Source organism: Varroa destructor, unplaced genomic scaffold (genome assembly GCF_002443255.2).
Source record: "Varroa destructor unplaced genomic scaffold, Vdes_3.0 BEIS01000004.1, whole genome shotgun sequence".
NCBI classification, from domain to species: Eukaryota; Metazoa; Arthropoda; class Arachnida; order Mesostigmata; family Varroidae; genus Varroa; species Varroa destructor.
The window spans coordinates 48032944-48054299 of NW_019211457.1; the positions used below are offsets into that span (position 1 = coordinate 48032944).

Here is a 21356-nt window from a genome sequence, read left to right on the forward strand (position 1 = left end):
TATATATATCTTCTGGGAAGCACGTTTTCGTGAATATAACCCGTAAACTTGGTGCATGAACAGTTCACAACCTACACAATAATTAAACCTATGGTCACTTTCATCGACTTTAAGGCGCTTTCTTTCGCTTGCATACAACTTGCTTGGCGGTGTCTTATTCATTAAACAACCTCTGTTTCAGGGACTACTACCAAGGAAATGGAGACTTTAGTACGCGAGCTATAAGCACTTCTCAGCAACAGGCTTTAACTGTGACTGCATTTCCCACCGACGTACTTTCCAATGCTAGCGTAACTACAACGACTCTCTCATCTACGGACCCGCTTTTTGTAGAGCGATACATCCGCCAAAGTTCTCAATCAGCCCTTCAACTTCAAGGATACAAAGCGTCCTTAAATGGCCTCACGGTCGATTTACCTTCTCCAGATTCAGGGATTGGGGAAACTATGACACCTCGAGAACCGACAGGTCTTCCTCAGGTAAGTCTGTATACGCGGTGGCGCTACTTTAGCAAATACGCATTTTATACTAATAGCGCGTTGCGGGCGCAAACGCCTGCATACCGCAGGGGATCGGTCGGTAGATATCTTCGGCTTCTCTAATCGAGATAGATAGTCAATAGATAAGTTTGGTGTCCTTGAATTTCGAGATACAAAGGTAGTCGCCGTGGTGAAAAAAACACGGGAAAATTTCGATGCAGAACCAAAAAATCGACGACGAATGGCGAAATGGGGAGAGATGATGCTGATCGTGGTGATGTCAAATTATTGGCTTGTTTCAGTGGCGGCGGCGCTGACGGCAGCCCGCAAATTGAAACCGAGGCGGCGACGGCAGTGGCGTTTACTCACGCCAGCAGCGACTTTCTTTCTCTTAATTTATTCCACATTGTTGAATCATTCGGTAGAACAAAACAGCGCCGAAGCAGCGTTGCGTCGATGGTATTTGCGCTTACTGCTTGAGCAAGTAGCGTTGGAGTCAAGGTCGCTTGCGCTAGGGACATCGCGTGGAACGACTGAAATGATGCTAGAATGGAGTAGATGGACTCATTTCAAAGAGTTCTCCACTTTGATTTACTGGGTACACGAGGCCAAATACGCCCAGCACACCAAACAAAAACAGATACGGTACCATAGAAACCCTGCTTACTAGCTTTTCGGGAATACGGTGGCTTCGTCGGCTAGAAAATCCTTTATATTGTAGACACGTGATCAGGTGAAATTGGCAACAGCGATAAGCGAAAAACAAATAAACCAGCAACCGAACGTGCTGTAATGCTCAAGCATAATGTAGTGGTGGTAGAACAACAGTAAGATCAAAGATAACGATTAAAAATTATTAGTCTCAACCGGACATGGAGCATTGGACCTTGACAAGCCGCCGCCCATTTACACTTACCACTTAGACTGTACTTCGATACACAAAGATTTCTTGGCCACAGTGATATTATAGAATTGCGTAGTGACTCTTTCCTAAATTATTATGCGATATTTTCTAATGATGATAAGGAACGTAGGGGTTTTCCGTTGTTGCTCTTTGCTCTTTAGATCATTTCTGAATCTTGTTGATGGTACGGCCAATCTAAACAAAAGTAACAATTGCCAGCAACCCGTTATAGTCATACAATTTCGCGATTGCATCTGTACTCCCATAATACTGTGCGTACCCCGTTATCTTCGTTGCACATTTGGCTGCCACAGTAACGGAGTAAGCAAAACGATGAATTCATAAACATGAGATTTTAGGCTCGATCGCCAGCTAAGACGCGATGATTTTTATAATGACTTGTGCTCAAAGTATTAGAATGTGCAAACATGCCTTGTACCGATGTTAAACATTCAAAGTATATTCATATCCTCGAATAGACTATTGTCAACATGATATACTTTTTCCTGTGCGCGTGATTATTAGTTTACATGAATTGTAGTCCTGTATATTAGATAGATATTTTTAAGTGTGTTTTTATCAGCATAAATACGCAAATAGTAACCAAATAAATTAGTAACAAAATAAAGAGCGATAAGCATGGCATAAATTACAACGTCTCTAAAGCTCTAACAGAAACGTTGCGAAAAGATATAACGAACAAAAAAAAAGATTTTGTTTGTGAGTGTTGCTTGCAAATTGCTATTAGGGTATCAGTGTCCACTCCAAAGCCTCAACGTTCCACCACTATTCATGCCAAAGGTTTCATTAATATTTGTCGTTACCAATAGAGCAATTTTCACCACGGTTATGGTGCTACAAGTTACTTCATAATATAAAATTATGAAAAATCTCTCTGCAATTGCACCCTGATTTTTGCAGGCAATAAAATCACGGCTTTTATTGTGGAGAAAATTTTAGATACAATCCGCTGCAGACTGCTAATTGGGACAAAGGAAGCTCTTGGCGAAAATCATGGGTGCATTATTTGGCTTAGAATTACTGATGTGTTGGGATTGATTTCCCCTGCTTAAAATATGCCAAGATTATGAGCAGTTACTCTACACAAAAACCTACCAAAGTAGACTAGAAGAGGTACAATAGCTCTATTCGATTTGAGGCATCTAAAATCCGGCGATGTAAGCCCATCACCTCAGGTTTTTTTTCTTATATTCTAGATTTTTACTATTCGGCAACCACAGGAAAGGCGGTTTGTCGAGCGTCCTTTTTTGTGGACTGTCGTTCTTCGTGACAGTTCATTCAGCACCTTGTAGCAGTCAAAACTGGACGGTTGTTTATAATGACTTCGTTGATGGATATGTTTGGCTAACTCTGTCTGTCTTTGTGACCCTGTGTCGACGTATACGATTTATTTATGGACAGGCATATACCAAGAATGTATGCAGCAACGATGACGTTGGCCATCTAGCTTACAGTTCAGGCGATGTTTGGCTTCAAAACAATATTCACCGAGAAAATAACATACAACAACGGTAAATTAATGCACAAATGCATGATCGTTATTGCTACTGTACCCGAAATGAATCACACTACGATCTCTGCACACATGATCTTTTATACATCTAGCAGATCCCCAACAAAGGGGTAACTTTTTTTCAAAAAAGAGTTTAACGGCACGAGGAGCAACACTAATTAATAAATTTATTGTTTCCGTTGTATAACTTGTTATGAAATGTAAATGAAAATTCCTGGCTATAAGTTTATTACAAAGATAACGAACGAAATAACAAAAACAATAGCACCAAATCTGCCATAGACACGTATGCGCGTGGACAACTCTGGCTCTCATGTGACATGATACATTGTGTAACGAAGTCAGAAGACCCAATCCCATTTTATTTGAGTTTTTACTCAAAGGTGGTAGCATGTGATTATATAGAACTGTAAAAAAAATCCTTTATAAGACATAACTAATTTAAGCTGACAGAAAATCGATCAAGTGGATGCTGGCTACGCTGCAGCGAAAAATCATCTCGGTTATAACGAACTAATGGTAAAAGATATCATCTATCAAAATATGAAGACATTTATGTTCTTTAATGTGTGCAACCACGATGTCTGAACAGTTAATTTATGTGGGTTTAAAAGAATGTACAAATTACTACCCATATTAAAGACTTCCCCAAAATTATTATTGAAAATTATTATGTAGTATTGAAGAGCATTGCTCTAGAGTACATAATGCTAGCTTTAGGGATTATTATTTTTTACAGATTGACTTCATGATAGTCTATCTATGTCTTGTTTGACGTACTGAACTAAGGCACATATTAATCTGTGGTAGGGAGAAAAAGTAACGTCGGGTTTGCCCATTGTACCCTAGGTCACATTCAGGAAATCGTAGGTTTGCTCCGCGTTGAGTCATTTATTCCTTTAGAAAAAAGTATACCTTAATTAAGCGAAAGTTAAGAGGTCTAAATCTCTAGCCGGTCATTAATGTCGCGGTCATCCAAAACATTGAATTGGCGTGCATTTTACGTTTGTGCAAACAACTGCCGACATGTACGAAATGTTATCCGGATAAACTGCATACAGTTAGAACTACGTAATGTATTGAAAAAACGTTTAAAAATTTTATATATGTATAAACGTATATATATAAATTACAACATCAAAAGAATGCAGAAAAACAAAAGCCGTATGGAACTTTAAATTCAACATATGGGTTTTTTACGAAAAATGGACCGATAAAATAATTATTGAAAACTATGCACTTTATGACCGTTGATCAAAAAAAGAACAGCGTTTAGCTCCCAACACTTTGTTCTAACACCATATAATAAAAGAAATACTTAAAAAAATTGAAGCTAAATAACATTAAAGTAATACTAATAATATAGTAGCGATGATCGGTGACGTCGAATATTATTGTTAACGTGAATGACCGCTACACACATCGTGATGGCGGTGGCAATAGTAAGCGCAGCAAGAGCAATGACTGCGACTTGCAGAAGAACCAGCGACTGTCGATGCTTTTTGCTATCGGCTTTAATTTCTTTATCTGTATTCCCTTCTTCCTTCGACGTTTTTACCGCGCGCTGAACGTTCGTTGCTAACGAAATACGTTTCTGTAGCACAGAATACAGGTGCGGTTGTTGCATGGCCAGCATCAGCACCAACCACATCGTGGCGATTCCCGCTCTAAACAAAATCCGTATAACGACTGCACTCTCATACATAGAGACGCACGCAGCGGGCAACAAGTGAGCTCTGCGGGAGCTCTGTTTAGTTCTATTTGGCCTGTAGAGTCTTTTAGCTGTCCTCGATGTATTTATATCTGACATTCGAAACAAATCTGCTGCTATAGCACCTTTTAACCCCGCGTTTTTGCTGCATGCATGCCTTGACATTTGTGTGTGTTCGCACGTGTTATGTTGTTTTTCCACAAAGAAAAAAATGAAATTTTGATAGTACACTGTTCTTAGCATTACACTCAATTTTTCCTTTCAATGCTTTAACGCAACAATTGTTCTTTCAAAGCAGACCTTGACAGAAAGGACCCAGATATTGGTTTGTTAAGCGTTCTATTATTTTTATGTTGTTGCTCCTGCTTCGTCTTTTTAAATAGTAATCATTTATCTTTTCTATTACGGCCAAAAAAGAGCTGAAGGTAACTGAAAGTTTCGCCTAATCGTGTTTCGTACCGTCTACGTCTTTCTGATGACGACAATTTTATGGTGCTAGTTTAGTCGTTGGTACTGGTGATAAAAATGAGGTCGTGTTTCTCGTACATACGACAATCTGTATCGATGGTTATAGGCGATGTCTCTGTCCGTTTCCAGCACTTGTCTCAAACTCTTATCCCCATTCCCCTCGACCAAATCTATCGCACAAATTGCAGAATATCACAGAGGGTCAGTGTCATCATTAACTCCGTTGTTAAAAAAGAGACTACTATAGAGCTGCTAGGATTCTAAGGGTCATATTGAGCAAACAGTTAGCAGATAAAATTGTGGTTTGAGTTCAAATTCCACATATCCGTTTCATGCTGAGAGCCATCTGTCTAGTGAAATATTTAATGGGAACAGTGGATGTAAAACTTGAGACATTGAGGAGAACAAATGAGCGAACGTACTCAAGGTTAAAGTAGTCTTAGACTGAAAGACAAGAATAAACGAGAGCAGACACAACGACATTTGACTTATTGTGCTGGACTTTTCCCGATCGAAAAAGTGATTAGATAAAAAAGAGAAAAACCTGCGGTGAAGAAACCGTGAAAGGCAAACAACTTGCAAGTTTAAACAAAGCTCCACAAAAAGAAGTTACCTCTGTTTTTACATTTACCATAAACAATTATATTCGTGTTATCTAAAACCAAAGTGCAATTAGTAAAAGCCAGAATCACTCACCTTAACAGAGCCCTATTTGCTCAGCTTTTCATCGCCTGAAAAAAAAAGGGTTTTATTTTCTATGTTTATATTGAGAGATTCGGCCGCAGCTTGTATATATGCAGCATTTACATGTTGCCTGATGTTGACACATCGAAACTGACGTCGACCATTCACTGATAATCTCGTTCATAACTAATGGCTTTCTACTATAACTTTTACGAAAGAAAGAGCAAAGCATTTAAAAGTAAACTTCGAAAGCCAATTCACAAATACTTTCCGCAGATATTGGTTATTGTTGCGATTTTCAGTTTTAAAGAAACTACATGAAGTACGAATCTTTTTCGAAGTCCTTAGTCGGCTCATCCGAGCGATTTTGCCGGAACTGAAAATGCCGGAGGATGCATAAAGCTGCGAAAATGTGCCTGTTCTAAGTCACACCTACGTAATATCAGCTCTCTGAAATAATAAATAATTAATTTGTTTGGGAAAAATCCGTGTTTTAAGATTTTACTTCGAGCCTTAAGTGCAACTTGATGCCTCTCATGTAATCTTTCAATTATTAATAATTAAAGGCAAGACACCTTCTCTAATAAGACTTTATGAGCCTGCGCAGATTTAAATAGAAAAAAATTAGGAACCTTAACCTGTAGTGTCTATCAGTAGCATAGTCATGAAGACATAGCTAGATATTAGTAATAAATTAGAAAATATTAGGCGATCTCATTCTTTCCCCACTGTCTTGTTGCACTGAGTAATCCGCTTGATGCTGGCCCAACTTAGTGTAAAATACAATTTCAGCCTATTTATAGCAACTCACAAAATAGCCGAAGGTCGTTTAATACATGCTTCAATAAAGACTAGTAGAATTCGCCCTATCTCTACATTTTTATATTAGGCAATACAAGCCTTAAATACATCATTAAGCTTTCGACTTACATGTTGTCCAAATTGACAACCATTTAGAAGTCAACTATCAAAAACGTCGTCTCGTTATGTACAATTTCGGGCTACTTGCCATTAGCCACGCCTACGTAAAGCATTTGTGCGATGCTCATTATATATTTATAAAACCCTTCAATCTAACTGGGAATCATAATACTTACTATTTCATGTAGCTCGCTAAATATTCAGTTGTACATAAAAATCAAACGTTGTACATAAAAATATCTGAGCAAATCACTTTATGTACAACTATATATATAAATTTACAACATACGTTATTGCTAAACTGTATATGAATAGAAAAGATGTTTGAATTACACAATATATCTTCTTTACCAAAATACCGTTCCTGAACCTTACGTAAGACAGCGGTGGAACCTATGTGAATGCTCATGTCATCGATATCCGAATGGACTCCTTACATTTTTGAACTCTGCTAACAACAAGATTGTTCTAACCAAATGCAAGGTGAAGCACATGCTGACAGACTGAAACACATTAGCGAACTTTTACAGCAAAAGCGCCCTCGATCATGTCATATTTTTAATGTCTTGAAAGTATCTGAAAGCTGTTTTCTTAATTGAACTACAGTTTATCACATTAATTTTGGGGATGTTGAATTAATTAATTCGCTATTATAATATGAACGGGACGTGAATGCTGACGAAGATAAGTGAAGTCCGTCGCAGTCGATAGAATACAGCTGTGTAGATAGCCATTCAAATCAGTGTTTATTAACGATAATACTATTTCACTAGAGTTGTTATTTATCATAATTTAGATGCTTTTATTCCTGTACACTTTCGCCTAAAAAGCTCGAGCGTTAAGTCATGTGATGAATTGCTACGATGTGTAAGATCCCACTTCTTTCTACCATAATCAGAAATACGATAATTCATTGATCTACCTAGACCAGAAATGAACCAAAAATAGAATGAAACAAACTCTTGTGGTCAGTGGTGCAATAAAAAGCAAACATATAACTTTAATTTAATTTGCGAAGAACAAGACTATCGGTTATATGTGGATCTGGTTGGAGCGCAGAAATGTAATTCGCTTCTCAAACTGCGAACAATAGGGGCATTGGCATTGCACTCGATACAAATACGGGAACATTAGTGGCAGAATAAAAATGCGTAAGAACGAAGGTAATAAAGACCCATTTCTTTCTTTTTGTTTTAGATAAAGGAAAGCGGCGTAATTATTAATACACTAAAACCATACAATTTTAAAAAACATCAGACGACTAATGGCTGTCGTCATCTACACGAACTCGTTTATATAAAGTCAAAAGCGCTTGTCTATAGTCTCCTGATTTAAAGTGGAAATTTCAAGATCTTTTATACATAAAAAAGAGCGATACTGGATTCCCTTTCATCACCGTTAAAGCTACCTACCGAGGGATTGTGGTGAAGTTCTGGAGACAGGCGTAGCTCATAAAATGCTCCTATATTTTTCGATATCCAAATTGAAAATTCCATGGCAGTATTAACAATTTAGTAATCTAAAGGACCCAACAAGTTTAAAAAATGACTGTGGCTGTCGAATCGACAAAGGCAAGACCGCACCGATTCACATGTGCTATCTGGGATTGTATGCAGAAACGCCATCGTTTCTAATTATTCCTTTGATTATTCTGGCGTTGCTCCTTCGCCGTCTTCTAGTATATTTACCTACAATGCCCTCACCAGATGACAAAGAATTGTTTCCTTACATGGCCTAAATCTAAGTCGTTAATAGAAAGTATCGCTAGCTTATTGCGATTTCAAAGTGAGTCAATTAAATTTTACTTTCATGCATCATTTTTTCCAAAGTACGTCTTTGCAATATCTACTCTATATTTTTTGCCACGATAGGTAAGGTGCCTAAAAAGTCAGTTGCTGTCATCCCTCAGTTATTGTTCCCATCATATTGGTACCGGCGCTTAGGGGCTTTAGCATTTACAAAGTAAAGAACGCATCAGTGGGCTCAAACCAGCACAATTATTGCTGGAAAGGAATAACCGTTTTACTCATTACTGTAACCATAGTAATAGCAGTTTACTAAAACGATCACAAAGAATTTTTGGATGGAACTTACGTTTTAGGTGACCTGTAAACTTAGAATTTTCAAACTTTCCAGGAATAATTTTCCAACAACTGATGTTCTACTCATTTCTGAAATATTCGCTGTCACATTGTCACTCAATCTAAAAACAAATTCAAAAGACCAGCGAAACTAATTCATATAAGTTAGTATTCGTAAGTACAATTGGTCTATAAATATAAAACTTTTTATGTCTATTTCAGATATTTGATTATTCCGATATTCCAAATTCAACCACACCACTTATTGGAAGTTCTTCCGTAGGGACACCTGTAGTTGTTGTGGGCCCTTTAGGTGCGGCCCAAGTTACAACTCAAACTGTAGCCAGTGTGGTTCAAACAGAGCTCGTGACTACATCTCGAACGAGCCAAAGATGCCGCTCATGGCACGACTACGGGAGAGCCAATGAAAGCGACAAAATTCTCATACCAAAAATGTAAGCTTATTAGTCTTGTTTTTTTCTATTTAGGAAGTTAAAGATCATTCTGATTTGCGTTTCCTCTAACGGCTGACGAAATTTTATTCACATGAAGCACATTCATTTTTTCGATTCAAAACTTATTTGACTGTTCTCAAAGACATTTTTTTCCTCAGTAGAAAGCAACTTTTACAGCAATGCATTTTTGTTAAATCTGTTTTATTTACTCTTCCTTATAAATGCAACCTTTGTTACATGCATAAAGGTGCACCTGATGGCTTACGTTGGCGGACGTTGGGTAAGTCGCATTATCGTTATTTTGACGGTTCCATATTTAGAACTCCGTTAAGGCCCGCAAATACCCCGTCAGACTGCTACAGTTCTCCTGTTAGTCCCAGGTTAACCAATGATTTCCCATTACAGTTCTTTTGTAAGGTTTCCGTTTAATTAATAGCATTTAATAGTCTAATTGATAACAAAACAAAACATCAGAATTTAGATGTATACAAGGTGCATGTAAGGGGTCGGTTATGCGTCCTGTTTAGCCCTTAGATATACTCGAGATATTGACGAGAATTTTTCTAAGATCAAACACGTCAATTGGGACGAGCTTGCTAGGAATTTAGAGGTTGTCGGGTACTTCTGGTACTGGCTGATTTGTCAATTTTCTTTTCTATCCAGGTATCCAAGTTAAAATAAGGCCACAAAATTTAGTGCATAATAATATATAAAGTCAGCACACGTACACACAGTTTGCAACATAGCCTTGATCACAGTAACACGCAATTGAAATCGAATGTACAGTTTTAAATCTCTAAAGGAAATATTTATTCACATAATAATTAGAAAGACCCCCAGCTTACCAAACTGGTCTAATTAACGATTATGGTATGTATCACAAAGAAATCACCGCGTACTTATTACTGAAGATTAACTTCTCGTTTGCTGCTATTGTATCTCACTAGAGGCAGAACACATGTCCGTCCTTTTCAATAACTGGGACAAAAATTATCGAATTTCTAGTCATTCTATGCTTGAGCAAACCTCAGACACAGATATCGTTACTAGTTTGTAAATTATGAAAGCTTTCAGCTTCTCATACACTAAAGGAGTTATGTGGTTGCTGCTGGGTGTAACTGTTTGCCCAAGGGCCACTAAGGCTCAGCTTATCTCTCACATGTTCTTAAGTCTCTGTTCAGTTCATTCCCAAAGAGTAAGAGCTTTTAGATGCTGTCCAAAGGCATTGCGGATCTATCTACTACGCTAGGTTTCGGCAGATACTTTCACTATGGTTAAGCTAATTTAGTGCCTAAAAAGGCCAGTCCCAGATATAACTGCAATAACTCTTTTGCGACACCTTTCATAAAACAACTGCATTCTAGGAGTGGCATTTCTTCAAGCGCTTTTTATGAGCGATAAAGATATTAAGCTGTCAAGAATCTTAACTTTACGTGGAACAGCGGAAAGAAATACATGCATTATCGTGGATATATTATACATGTAATGGAAATGTCTTTGTCACTATTTTTGATATTCTGCGTTTTTTTATGTTGCACTATTCTATTCACCTGGGTAAGTCTGCTAAAACACTAAAACAAATAAAGATGAAAAGCATAATTTGTTAAGAAAAATTATATAATAAAAGCTTTATGTATGGCACTCAAGGGCCTTATGACCAATCTTATTAAACGAGACATGATTTTTAGACAAAATTACTTGTTCTAACTTTTATAGCTCAGTGTGATAGACGTGCATGTTATATGCTGAGCATTACACAGAGGTAGCCAAGCCACAGGACCCAAAAATAGAGGCGGTTGAAATATCAGAAGTGGCAGCAACTGCGGAAGAAGATGAAGTAGAAAATAAAGGCGACGATGACGAAAAAGACCAAGTAGATGGGAAAAGGCAAAAGCCCGAATGGATGGCTGCAGTAGCAGCAGCAGTAGCAACGTTGCCTGCAGAAAACGACGGACAGCAAACGCAAGAGCGAGTTAATAGCGCTAGAGGCACAGGCAACCGACACAGAAGACGATCGAGAAGAAAGCCGACTCGGTAGCACCGTCACAGACAGCACTTGATTTCCACCATTTTGGATTGCATGCGGAATCGCTAATATTCTCTGCTGCAAGCGGGACCAATTGCTTAAACGATGCCCATAGAGTATTTCAAAACTAATAAATATCATACGGAAAGCCACCAATATTAATAGAGAAAAGCAATCTGCATTTTTATTCGCGAGCCTGGCAGTGCTAGGAAAAACGCAACCGTCAAGCCATCGCAAACCTCTCCTACTTCTCTTGCCATATCGACATTTTTGCTGCTATTTTTTTTTCTTCAATTTTCATCTTCGATTCTTGGTTACGTAGGTACTTTGTATACGTGACTACGGCCTTTTACTGCTAATATTCTCCTTCGAAAAGACAAACAGCCTTGGTAGACTGTAAAATAATAACGTTGATAGCAGCGGAGCTGCAAGTGCGGTAATAAAATAAAGGGTACGTATTACGAAAAATACGTACACGATGCACTCCTTATTTAAGAACGAGCTAATAATATTACAGATAGTAATTTATTGAAAGATTCAGTTGGTTTAAAAAGCTTTCTAAAAAATGTAATCCCGTCCATAACTATACTTGCAAACTGTAAAGGAACTCTTTGGAGCAACAGAGATTGTATAAGCCATACCAAGCCAAGCAGTTTCTATCATGCTTTCTCTTTCTTTTGAAGACGAATATTTCAATAAAAACCACATAGACAAAAACTTCATGTTTCTTAATTTCAGTCTCACACTGCTCATAGTACTTCTTACCCAACTTTATAACTCCTACATTTTATGAATGTTTTTAGTATTGTGGTTCTATGAATACTGAGGTGACCTGACATTATGATTTTAATACAGATTTTATTTTGCTTACTATTTTATTCAGATACATTACAAAACAGGCTTTAATTAGGTCACTGAATACTTACTCAATCTTTAAATATTTTTTTAGTAATGAGAGCAATAAAATCAATAGAAGGGAGCCTAACTTTCATTTTGCTGCTTTTTTGCAGCCATTCGGAAGTGGGTTTTAAGTACTTTCTGGAATCTCCGATTTCTACGTCAGTTCGTAAAGAGGATGATCGCATCACCTACATCAACAAAGGTCAATTTTATGGCATCACACTAGAGTACATCCCAGACTCAGGACGGCCTTTAAAAAATACGCCCGTCAAGAGCTTAATCATGTTGGTTTTCCGTGAGGAAAAAAGTGCTGAGGATGAAATCAAGGTATGACCACCGGTAACAACGCATTTAAGTAAATGGGTAATTTCTATTTCCATTATTTAGTTTTTTAATTTTTGTAGCAAATATCATACTTTATAGACTCTTTATTTTTGTGCTTTATTCAATGTCGGAAAATAGCGGATCGCAGTAATGTTGCTGGAAATTAGTAAGCCCTTTCCCTTAGGGAGGGCTTATGCACTTTTGACCACTGTGTACCACTTCAGTGTATCTGTCATTTCCTGCGTGTGTCAGGTGGCTAGTGGTTTGTTTAAATGAACAATCAAATCGATTAAAAAAAGTAAGTTTAATAATCGTGACAAAATATTTGTTACTGCATAATTAGGTACGTAAAAGGCAAATTATCTACTCGTACATTTCTTGAAGCAGCTGATGCAAAATTTTTTTTAATAAAACACTCAATTTGATCACAATTTAACACTGCAAGCATTTCGAGATGTGAAAATAGAGGACGCTATCTTGAATCCCTTACCAGAATATACATGATCCGGTGAAAAATTTCGTTTTGAAAATCTCTTTCACCTCAATAATTCTATTCACCCTCATAACTATTTTTCATAATTAAATAAATACAATCTCATATTTACGAATTTAAGGAACACTACTAAGATTTCTTACGTCGATTTTATTCGTCTTAGGCTTGGCAGTTCTGGCATTCGAGACAGCACTCAGCTAAGCAACGCATTTTAGACGCGGATTCAAAAAACTCATCCGGGATAATTGGAGGCGTCGAGGAAATAACTCACAACGCCATTGCCTTTTACTGGAACCCTTTAGAAGGACCTGCCAAGGTACTAATAAGATACAAATGTCTCACAGTCAAATGCTGAATGATTCGGCCAGACCGCATTTACTGTAATAATACAATGTCGAACTAAGTCATTCTTTGTCTCTACGTGATTTGCTATATTATATTAGATGAATGTGGCCGTCCAGTGCTTGTCTACCGACTTCAGCAACCAGAAAGGTGTCAAAGGTCTTCCGCTTCATATCCAAATTGATACGTATGACGAGTACTGTGAAGGCGCTCAACCGATAAGTCGAGGCTATTCTCAGATAAAAGTGTTTTGCGATAAAGGTGCTGAGCGCAAGACCCGTGACGAAGACAGGCGCTCACAAAAGCGAAAACTCTCTGCCACGCAAAGTAGGTTTATTGTTTTTTTATAATACTTTATACGGGGCCGAAACAAGTAAAAATAGTTCATTGATGCGAAGTCTAGTGTACATTAAGTTTCGTGTTCTCTTAAAATTGTTTGGACTCCACGAATAGATGGGCGCAAAAAAATTGAAGAGATGTATCACGCCTCATGTGAACGTACCGAGTTTTACTCCATGGCGGAGCTCGTGAAGTCTCCTGTATTGTTTACCCCAAATGAGAATACAGAAAAGCTTATGCAGCAGCGACAACAAACACAAGGGGTCCAAGGCAATAATGCAAACGTTACGGAACTGAACTATTACACGAACGGAAGCCTCGGTGATCTTAATTCACAAGGGTAGGTTTTCTGCAACCTTTATTTATCGGTATATTTATGTGGGATCTTCGCTTCAATTTGCAATAATTAACAGATTTTTCAACACAGACGATGAGGGACTAAAAATATTTAGATATTTTTCTGTAAAAATTTATTTGGACAAAACTGCGCTAAATAAATCGAAAGATTTTCTGTAAAGCTGAGGTAGTCTTCAGAAATTATTCTTACAAAAGTGCATTGATAAAGCAGCTATGCATGGGTAGTAGACCAATAAATCAAAAGCGTCAAATTGATTTTACTATTTGGTACGTACGTTCCAGAATTGAAGCGTGCTCTCGGCCGGGTTCAACAAGCGATTCGCTTCATGACTGGTCAGGCATCTACACCCACAATCGGTATGCGTTAATTATAAGTGGAATATATAAACACGATTTTCACTACTTGGGATTAATATTTAGGTATATCTACTTCTATTAATATATAGAGTGATTTTCGATACATATACGTTGCACATTTATTTTTTTCCTACACTTAATATGACATATCATACTTTTCCCCACCAAAGTATTATATATATATATATATATATTTGAAATTTAGCGTAACATATTAACATCTCTTCTCAATCCATTACAGTCGCGGTTGTTAAAAATGTATTCGACAGTTTTGATTTATGGTTTCGACTAAGTAGAATATAATTAGAAGATTATTCGTTAAACAGAATTGCCTAACATGTTCTATGTTATAATATTGCAGTGACCGTGAAGTTTTGGCAAACAACGATGTGACGTCCGCCGCTCCACCGTTGAAAAAGCTAAAAGTCTTCCCGTCAGATAGGGTTATGATTTACGTACGACAAGATAAAGAAGAGATTTTTCAGCCGCTGCATATTATTCCGCCTAGCCTCACTGGGCTTGTAAAGGCAGTGCGTATTGATATGCTTCATTATTGGTTAAAGTGAATTTGATCAAATTAAATTACTTTCTGTTTTACGAAAATTGTGTCGTTTACGTCACAAATTATAATAGCCACATTGTTTTAGTTTACCATTTGTTTTAAGAATCACGTGTCCCAATTCATGCGGGTGTGCCCTAACATGGAATACAGCTCAATGCGTTCTTTATATTTTTTTATATCTCGCTTCATAATTCTATCGCATTGGAGCTTCTTTACACTCTGAATTTCTGTGTACAGTTGTCATTTGCTTGTTTTCAACGAAGTCACTAGCCGACAGGTTACATATGTCAGGACTCTTCAACAACGTTACTAATATTCTCAATTAGTTAAATTGCTGGATTTCACTTTGAGCTTTAAGTAATTCCTTAAAATAAAGAAATGTATGTGAAATTAAAGTTATGATTTTCTTGCAGAACTCGTAGTACTATCTAAGTATACTTTTGACCGAGGCGTAATAGCAATATTATTAATGAACGAACTTCTTGCTTCATTATTTATCCACTCATATAACGCTGCACAATTTGGCCAAATCTGTACCCAAAAATGTGTGCTAAACAACGTTAATTAATGACCATTAGTAAAATTTCAAACCTGTGGAATTTCAGATTGAGATTAAATACAAGGTGCCTGTGAATAAAATCAAGAGCCTGTACAAACAGTGCAAAAAAGGGTAAGTACATAATCGTTTAACATTTTAAAGGCAAGTGCTTCATAGTGCCTAATAGACTTCAGGAGATAAGGACTCCAATGGATGGAACTACGTACCGTAAATCGACTGAAGCAGGGTGTCTCTAGAGGCCTTTGGAAAGCTCAGGTTAACCCGCGCGAAACATTTTTTCGTTCTTAGAGGTAATCTTAGATGTTATTATACGACATAAGTGTTTATGTGCGTGCAATTTTGGCATAATCGTTCTTAATACATACATAACGGTCTTACTCTAACTGAAAAAGTCACCACAATCCTACAACCATGTTTTGTGTACTTTTTACATCGAAAATAAGGCACTGCCTTGTTGGAAAATCTAACTGTTTTTTTTGTAATAAAGTACATATCCTGCTAAAATGAAAGACTGCGTGGGAGTCACAGGATTACTAAAATGTGGCTGCCGAGACACGCTACAGTAGTTTAAGGTAAATATAATAAGCAGCGGTCCATTTGAGACACATCAAAGGCATAGCTTGAACCACTATATTCTGTTTCAGTCAAGCTATAAAACGCAGCATTAAACTCGATATAGCAAAATATAGATACAACTTTTCATTCCAATATTAGCAACGAATTAATTTAATATGTATTCACGGCCACGGTAGACTACCTTACCCTGTTCAGTCAAAGTTGCAGGTGTAAGCTTAAAAAACTGGCTCGTCTTGTTAGTTTTGGGCAACATCTCCATTTTCAAATATACTGTTATTATTTTCATTTTCTATATAGGAAAAATCGGTGATCCGTCGACGCAGGGTCTAGAAAATATTGTGGGTGCAAAAAAGCAAGCCGGCTTTAACGGCCTTTGCCATATACGTTTGAAATTGCCCTACAAAAGAACAATATATCTACCGGGCTTTTTCTTTTGAACAGCCTCATTTACTTCATAGTATTGGGCCACAAATATAGATATCCTTGTCGACCGTTATGTTTTACTCTATTCTCATATTACCAAACACAGGTTTTATTCTTTGAATAGAAATCTGGCTCCCTATTCCAAATCTAGACATATTTTAGGGTGTTTCTAATTTTTTTCCTACCTTAAATAAACGTAGTGACGCCGGTTTTCAATCATAATTCTGCGTAGGAACCTGTCATTGGGATTCCGTGTTGCTCAGCGCTGGTTGTTTGTTTGTGTTTTCACGTATTCTACGGCACTCATGCTTTTTTCTGATGAAGTTCCATATATTCGAAGTGTTAAACGATAACTGAATGTTCGAAGCCCAATCTCTCTGCCAAATTACGAGTTGTTTGTTGTTCGATGTCCTCATCAACGGATGACCGACCTGAGTGAGATCCATTTAATCATGTCTCACTTAGATCTTAGAACTCAACAAACTACCTTCAAGTAGTCCTCTGATACTTCGAGTTGATACCATACATGGTGCAAAATATCGCGTACTCTTTTGGCACCTTTTTAAGCTCCTTAATAAGCGCAGTAAAGTATGTAACGAAAGTGCATTTTAAAAGTTTATACTTGGAGACTAAGCTCTGGATACAATTTTTGTTTACTACACAACGATATTACGATAGATTTATAAAAACAGTAAAGCGCCATTCTCTTTTTACCAGCTCGATAATTGCTAAGTCAAGCATTACCCCTTGTTCAACCTTTGATTGCCTGTATTGCATTGTAAATAGTTAAATCGTGTGTTATCGGTAATTTTAGTGTCACACTTTCGCATTCTGATATAATTCATTACATATGGAATGTTGTAATTTTGTAACTATAACTTAGATAAGTTATATCTGTGTTCCCACAACCCCTTTTTAATGATGAGAAAACATCTGACAAGAACTTGCTGTCTCACTTTCAGAAGATGAAGTTTTATAGAAACAACCCTTTCCTTAACTCCGAAATGCTTAAAAAAATCGAACAGATTATGCCGTACCCCTTTGTTTGTTTTTCTCATATAAGTGTAGAAGCAACTTTTGTGTGATGTTCAAACAGCAGAGAGTTTACGCACGCATACAAGTTAACAGGTATACTCAAAACGCTCAATCCTTAAAACTCAAACTTATTTGTCACAGCTATCATAGGATCATATCAGGTAAGCTATCTAATGTAGCAAATATTCTGTTTTGTTAACAGGGTCACCATTGAGATGGATGATAGCGTGGTAAAGCACTACTGCAACGAGGATACCTTTCAGATGAGTGTTTTGAAGAATCCGGATGACGATAGCCTCCTAGTAACATTATGCGAACTCTAATGACACTATTGTCTACTAAAGGAGATCCTATATGCTATCGGTTCGAACGTTAAGGAGCAGTAATCATAGGAGACAACGAGCGGAGTATTTTGGATTGTTTGTTAGTGCGAACCAGAAAGAAGACATAGGACTCTTGACCAGATAGCCATAATCATGTAAAGCGTTATGTGCGGAGTTAAAAATATATGTATTACGCTTGAACTAATAGATATAAATAGGTCTAAGCTAGACGATTAAAGGGTAGATTAAAAAGATTTAGGACACTAAAGTCTTCTGCAAGAAAGTGGATGATGCAGTGTCAAATAAGCAGGCGATTTTTTAGAAGCAAAAAAGAGTTTATTCTCATATATTTTTATACAAACGTATCGCCATATATTAGGTTGTCAAAAAAGTATCGACCGTTTTTCTAGTTAGTTTGCTTTGAAACCACATAATTCAGATAATATAAGCCGCCCCAGGTCGGTGTCAGTGTCATTGGAAAACCCAGATTTGGCGGTACTAGATTAGCTAAAATTGTTATAATACCTTTATTCAGACCTAAAACACAGCGCCCTGCAGATGAGTGAAATTTTTGTAAAAAGTCGCTGTAGTCTACAATTTTATTATTATAAAGGCACAAATGCTAGTTAGGCCCTCAAAAAGTTTGTGGCCAAGGTTCGTTATCAAAGGAAATGACCCAAAGATAATTCTGTCGTTTTCGTTTTGAAAATTTCGATGCGAAAATGCTCTTCATACAGGTTGACCATTACAAAAAAAAGTTGATGAAATCACTGCAAGGCTGACATATAAGCAGCCATGATATTACCAAGAAACTAAACATCCAGAATCAAATAGTCTCGGACCATTTGAAGAAAACTAGTTACAAAAGAAAGCTCGACGTCTTGGTGCCACACTATTTGGAGCGAAAGATGTACTTGATCTCATTTCCATCCAGAAAACTCGAGCCATTTCTAAAGCAGTTGATTGTGGATGGTGAAAAGTAGATCATATACGATAAGACTGTGCAAATAAAAAAGTATAACATAAATTGTGCTCCGCAATCCGTGGCAAAGCCCAGACTGACGCCAAAGAACGTGATGCAATGTGTTTGGTGGGATTGGAAAGGAATAAAAAGAAAAGGATAAATTGGTCCCGCCTAGTAAATCGATTGATTCAGATTTTTAGTGTAAATAACTAAGAAAATTACGAGAAGCCATTGAAGAAATCGATTGGAACTAGTGAACTGGAAAGATATCGACTTCCGTTAAAAACAATGACAGACAAGATATATCCTTAGCTTCTGTGCAAGAATTGAGAGAACGTGCATAACAAATTTAAGAGCATTTGTCGTATAGTCCGGGTATTGCGTTATCAAACTATTATCTGTGCCGGTATGTATAGAGCACCCTTAATTATATTAATTCAGTTGCAATGGAGAAATGCATCAATCATTTGTCACAATTTTTCCTTGAGAAACCACATAGATTCTACAGTGATGGGATCATTGTGTTACCAGAAAAATAACAAAAAATCACCGATCGAAACGGCGCATATTTTAATTAGAATTATGTAAAAATATTTGCTTCAACTTTGGTTTAAAACGGTTAATACTTTTTCGACAACCAAATATTTTTATGTTGTCAAAGTATATATATACTAAATCGCTACCCGTGGATAGCGAAGTTGTTAAATGGCCTTTGGGTCATAAGTCAAGAGAGTGCCAAATAGGGCATTTGGCCCTTTCTGGCGATCCTGTAGATATTATAACATAGAATAACGTAATACGGCATCATTAGATGATCTATTTTTGTTGTAATTTTCGTTATGGTAGCGAAACGAGAAACGGTAATGCCCGCGTGCCACTAGGTGTTCTAACAAGATATACAAGCCAGATATAACCAGCAGATATAAAGAATCTCCATGGTACTGTTACTTATACGTAATTGTACCTTTTTGAGATTGGATTAGCGTAGAACTGAGTTAATAGCAATTGACCTAGGCGTGGTCGCCTGGTCGTCATTCAAATCAGGTGACAAAGGTTCTAGAAAAGAAACGTTTTTCATTGTTAAAATACTAACCACCAATATGGACAAGAAACAAAATTGATACTAGCATATGCAGAAGCAAATAGGTACGCGTTTTAGGATTTGCACCCAATTTTACCGAACGTGTTTGAAGAATCATTCAGTGAATAGTAATTCAATTCTGAGTAATTACACATTGTCCCATATGATCGATTTATCTACGCAGGACTGCAACCACCTGTGTTGTTTATGTACCGTGTCTATTACAAAATAATCAGAGCGCAATGGGACTCGAAGTGGAACCTACGATGCGCTACTTTTTTAGCGCATAGCAGTCGGCCTACAAAAAGGGGTTGCGTATTTTAATTAAACATGAAAACTTAAGTATCATAAGGCAAGCTGACTACTGTTATGTGCCAAATGATTCAAAAGCTACTTCATTAGTTTTCTTAATGTTATTGATGATATGAAGTTTCGTATGCCTTCTTTAAGGTCTTCAGGACTCTTCACTTGATTTCATTGGAAGTAATCTAGTAATGGGAGAAAGCTTACAAAGATGACAGTGACAGTATTCAGCAGGTAATTATAATATGTTTATAGTGAATTATTGGTAAGATCAATACTGCACGTTTACCAAGCGGTTATCATAAAGCTCAGAGTTTAAACTCTTGAGCTCACTTGAGCCGCGTCGTAGGAGGCTTATTTCGATCTAGGATCTATTGAGTGGTTAATGGTGTCATGAAAGAACGCTCCAATGCATGCTACAACCACTCTTAAAAAAACGTTCTCGAAGATTTTGATCTCTGTTTTTGATACTTAATTTACATTAATGAATAATATAATATATTAGTGTATATGTTTGGTGGTAGACTTGTGAGATATCACAATACTCTAACAGACATATTATGTTTGCGTTTTATTGCTCGCGCATGCAATGCTTCCAATGATTCACTACTCACCGCCTTTGGACAGGCAGCTTCTCCAAGGTCTTCTTTATTTTTGTTATCATTGTCTCATGATCAATCGTGATTGATTCACTATTCGTAATTAACTGTAAATTACCAGTACAGCGCTACTGAAGTGTGGTGTACTAAATTGCGAGTTCTAATTAACAGTTATAGAGCTAACTGTAATCTTATTAGGAAGCTGTCTGGAGTCGTGCTTGAGGCTGGAATGGCGCATCGCGTACGAGTTCACATTTGGATCTGAATAACGAACAGACTTTCCATTTTAATTAAGCGAATAACATTAAGTAATTTACTGGCTAAAAAAATGCCAGTTTTTGATTATAGTTGGATAGCTTAATAATACAGAAAAACACAGTATTACGTTTTGTCGTCTATGATAAAGAAACATTGAATAAAGTTTACATTTTTGTATAAAATATTTCCCGCATTCATTAGTTAGTTGGTTAATTAATGCAATGATATAAGATATCTAAGGCATTGAATATAAGGGAGAAACCACCGGTAAAAACTAAGTTTGTCAAAACTACAGAGA

At 37.1% G+C, this 21356-nt stretch overlaps 1 protein-coding gene across 12 annotated transcripts in view; it reads left to right on the plus strand.

Annotated features, from left to right (window-relative positions):
• grh (grainy head) overlaps positions 1-21242 on the plus strand; it is a 65121-nt gene extending 43879 nt beyond the window's left edge. For 10 of the 12 annotated variants that reach the window (XM_022804833.2, XM_022804826.2, XM_086987096.1 and 7 more), the window contains 10 exons: positions 182-479; positions 9005-9237; positions 12274-12490; positions 13144-13296; positions 13424-13649; positions 13776-14001; positions 14301-14375; positions 14737-14905; positions 15543-15607; positions 17733-21242. In XM_022804833.2, the coding sequence (XP_022660568.1) occupies positions 182-479; positions 9005-9237; positions 12274-12490; positions 13144-13296; positions 13424-13649; positions 13776-14001; positions 14301-14375; positions 14737-14905; positions 15543-15607; positions 17733-17853 (1783 nt within the window). In that variant the 3' untranslated portion in view covers positions 17854-21242. Of the gene's footprint in view, positions 1-181; positions 480-9004; positions 9238-12273; positions 12491-13143; positions 13297-13423; positions 13650-13775; positions 14002-14300; positions 14376-14736; positions 14906-15542; positions 16069-17732 lie in introns of all 12 variants that reach the window. The other 2 variants (XM_086987098.1, XR_002673189.2) reach the window with 2 other exon arrangements.
• The last annotated feature ends 114 nt before the right edge of the window (positions 21243-21356 follow it).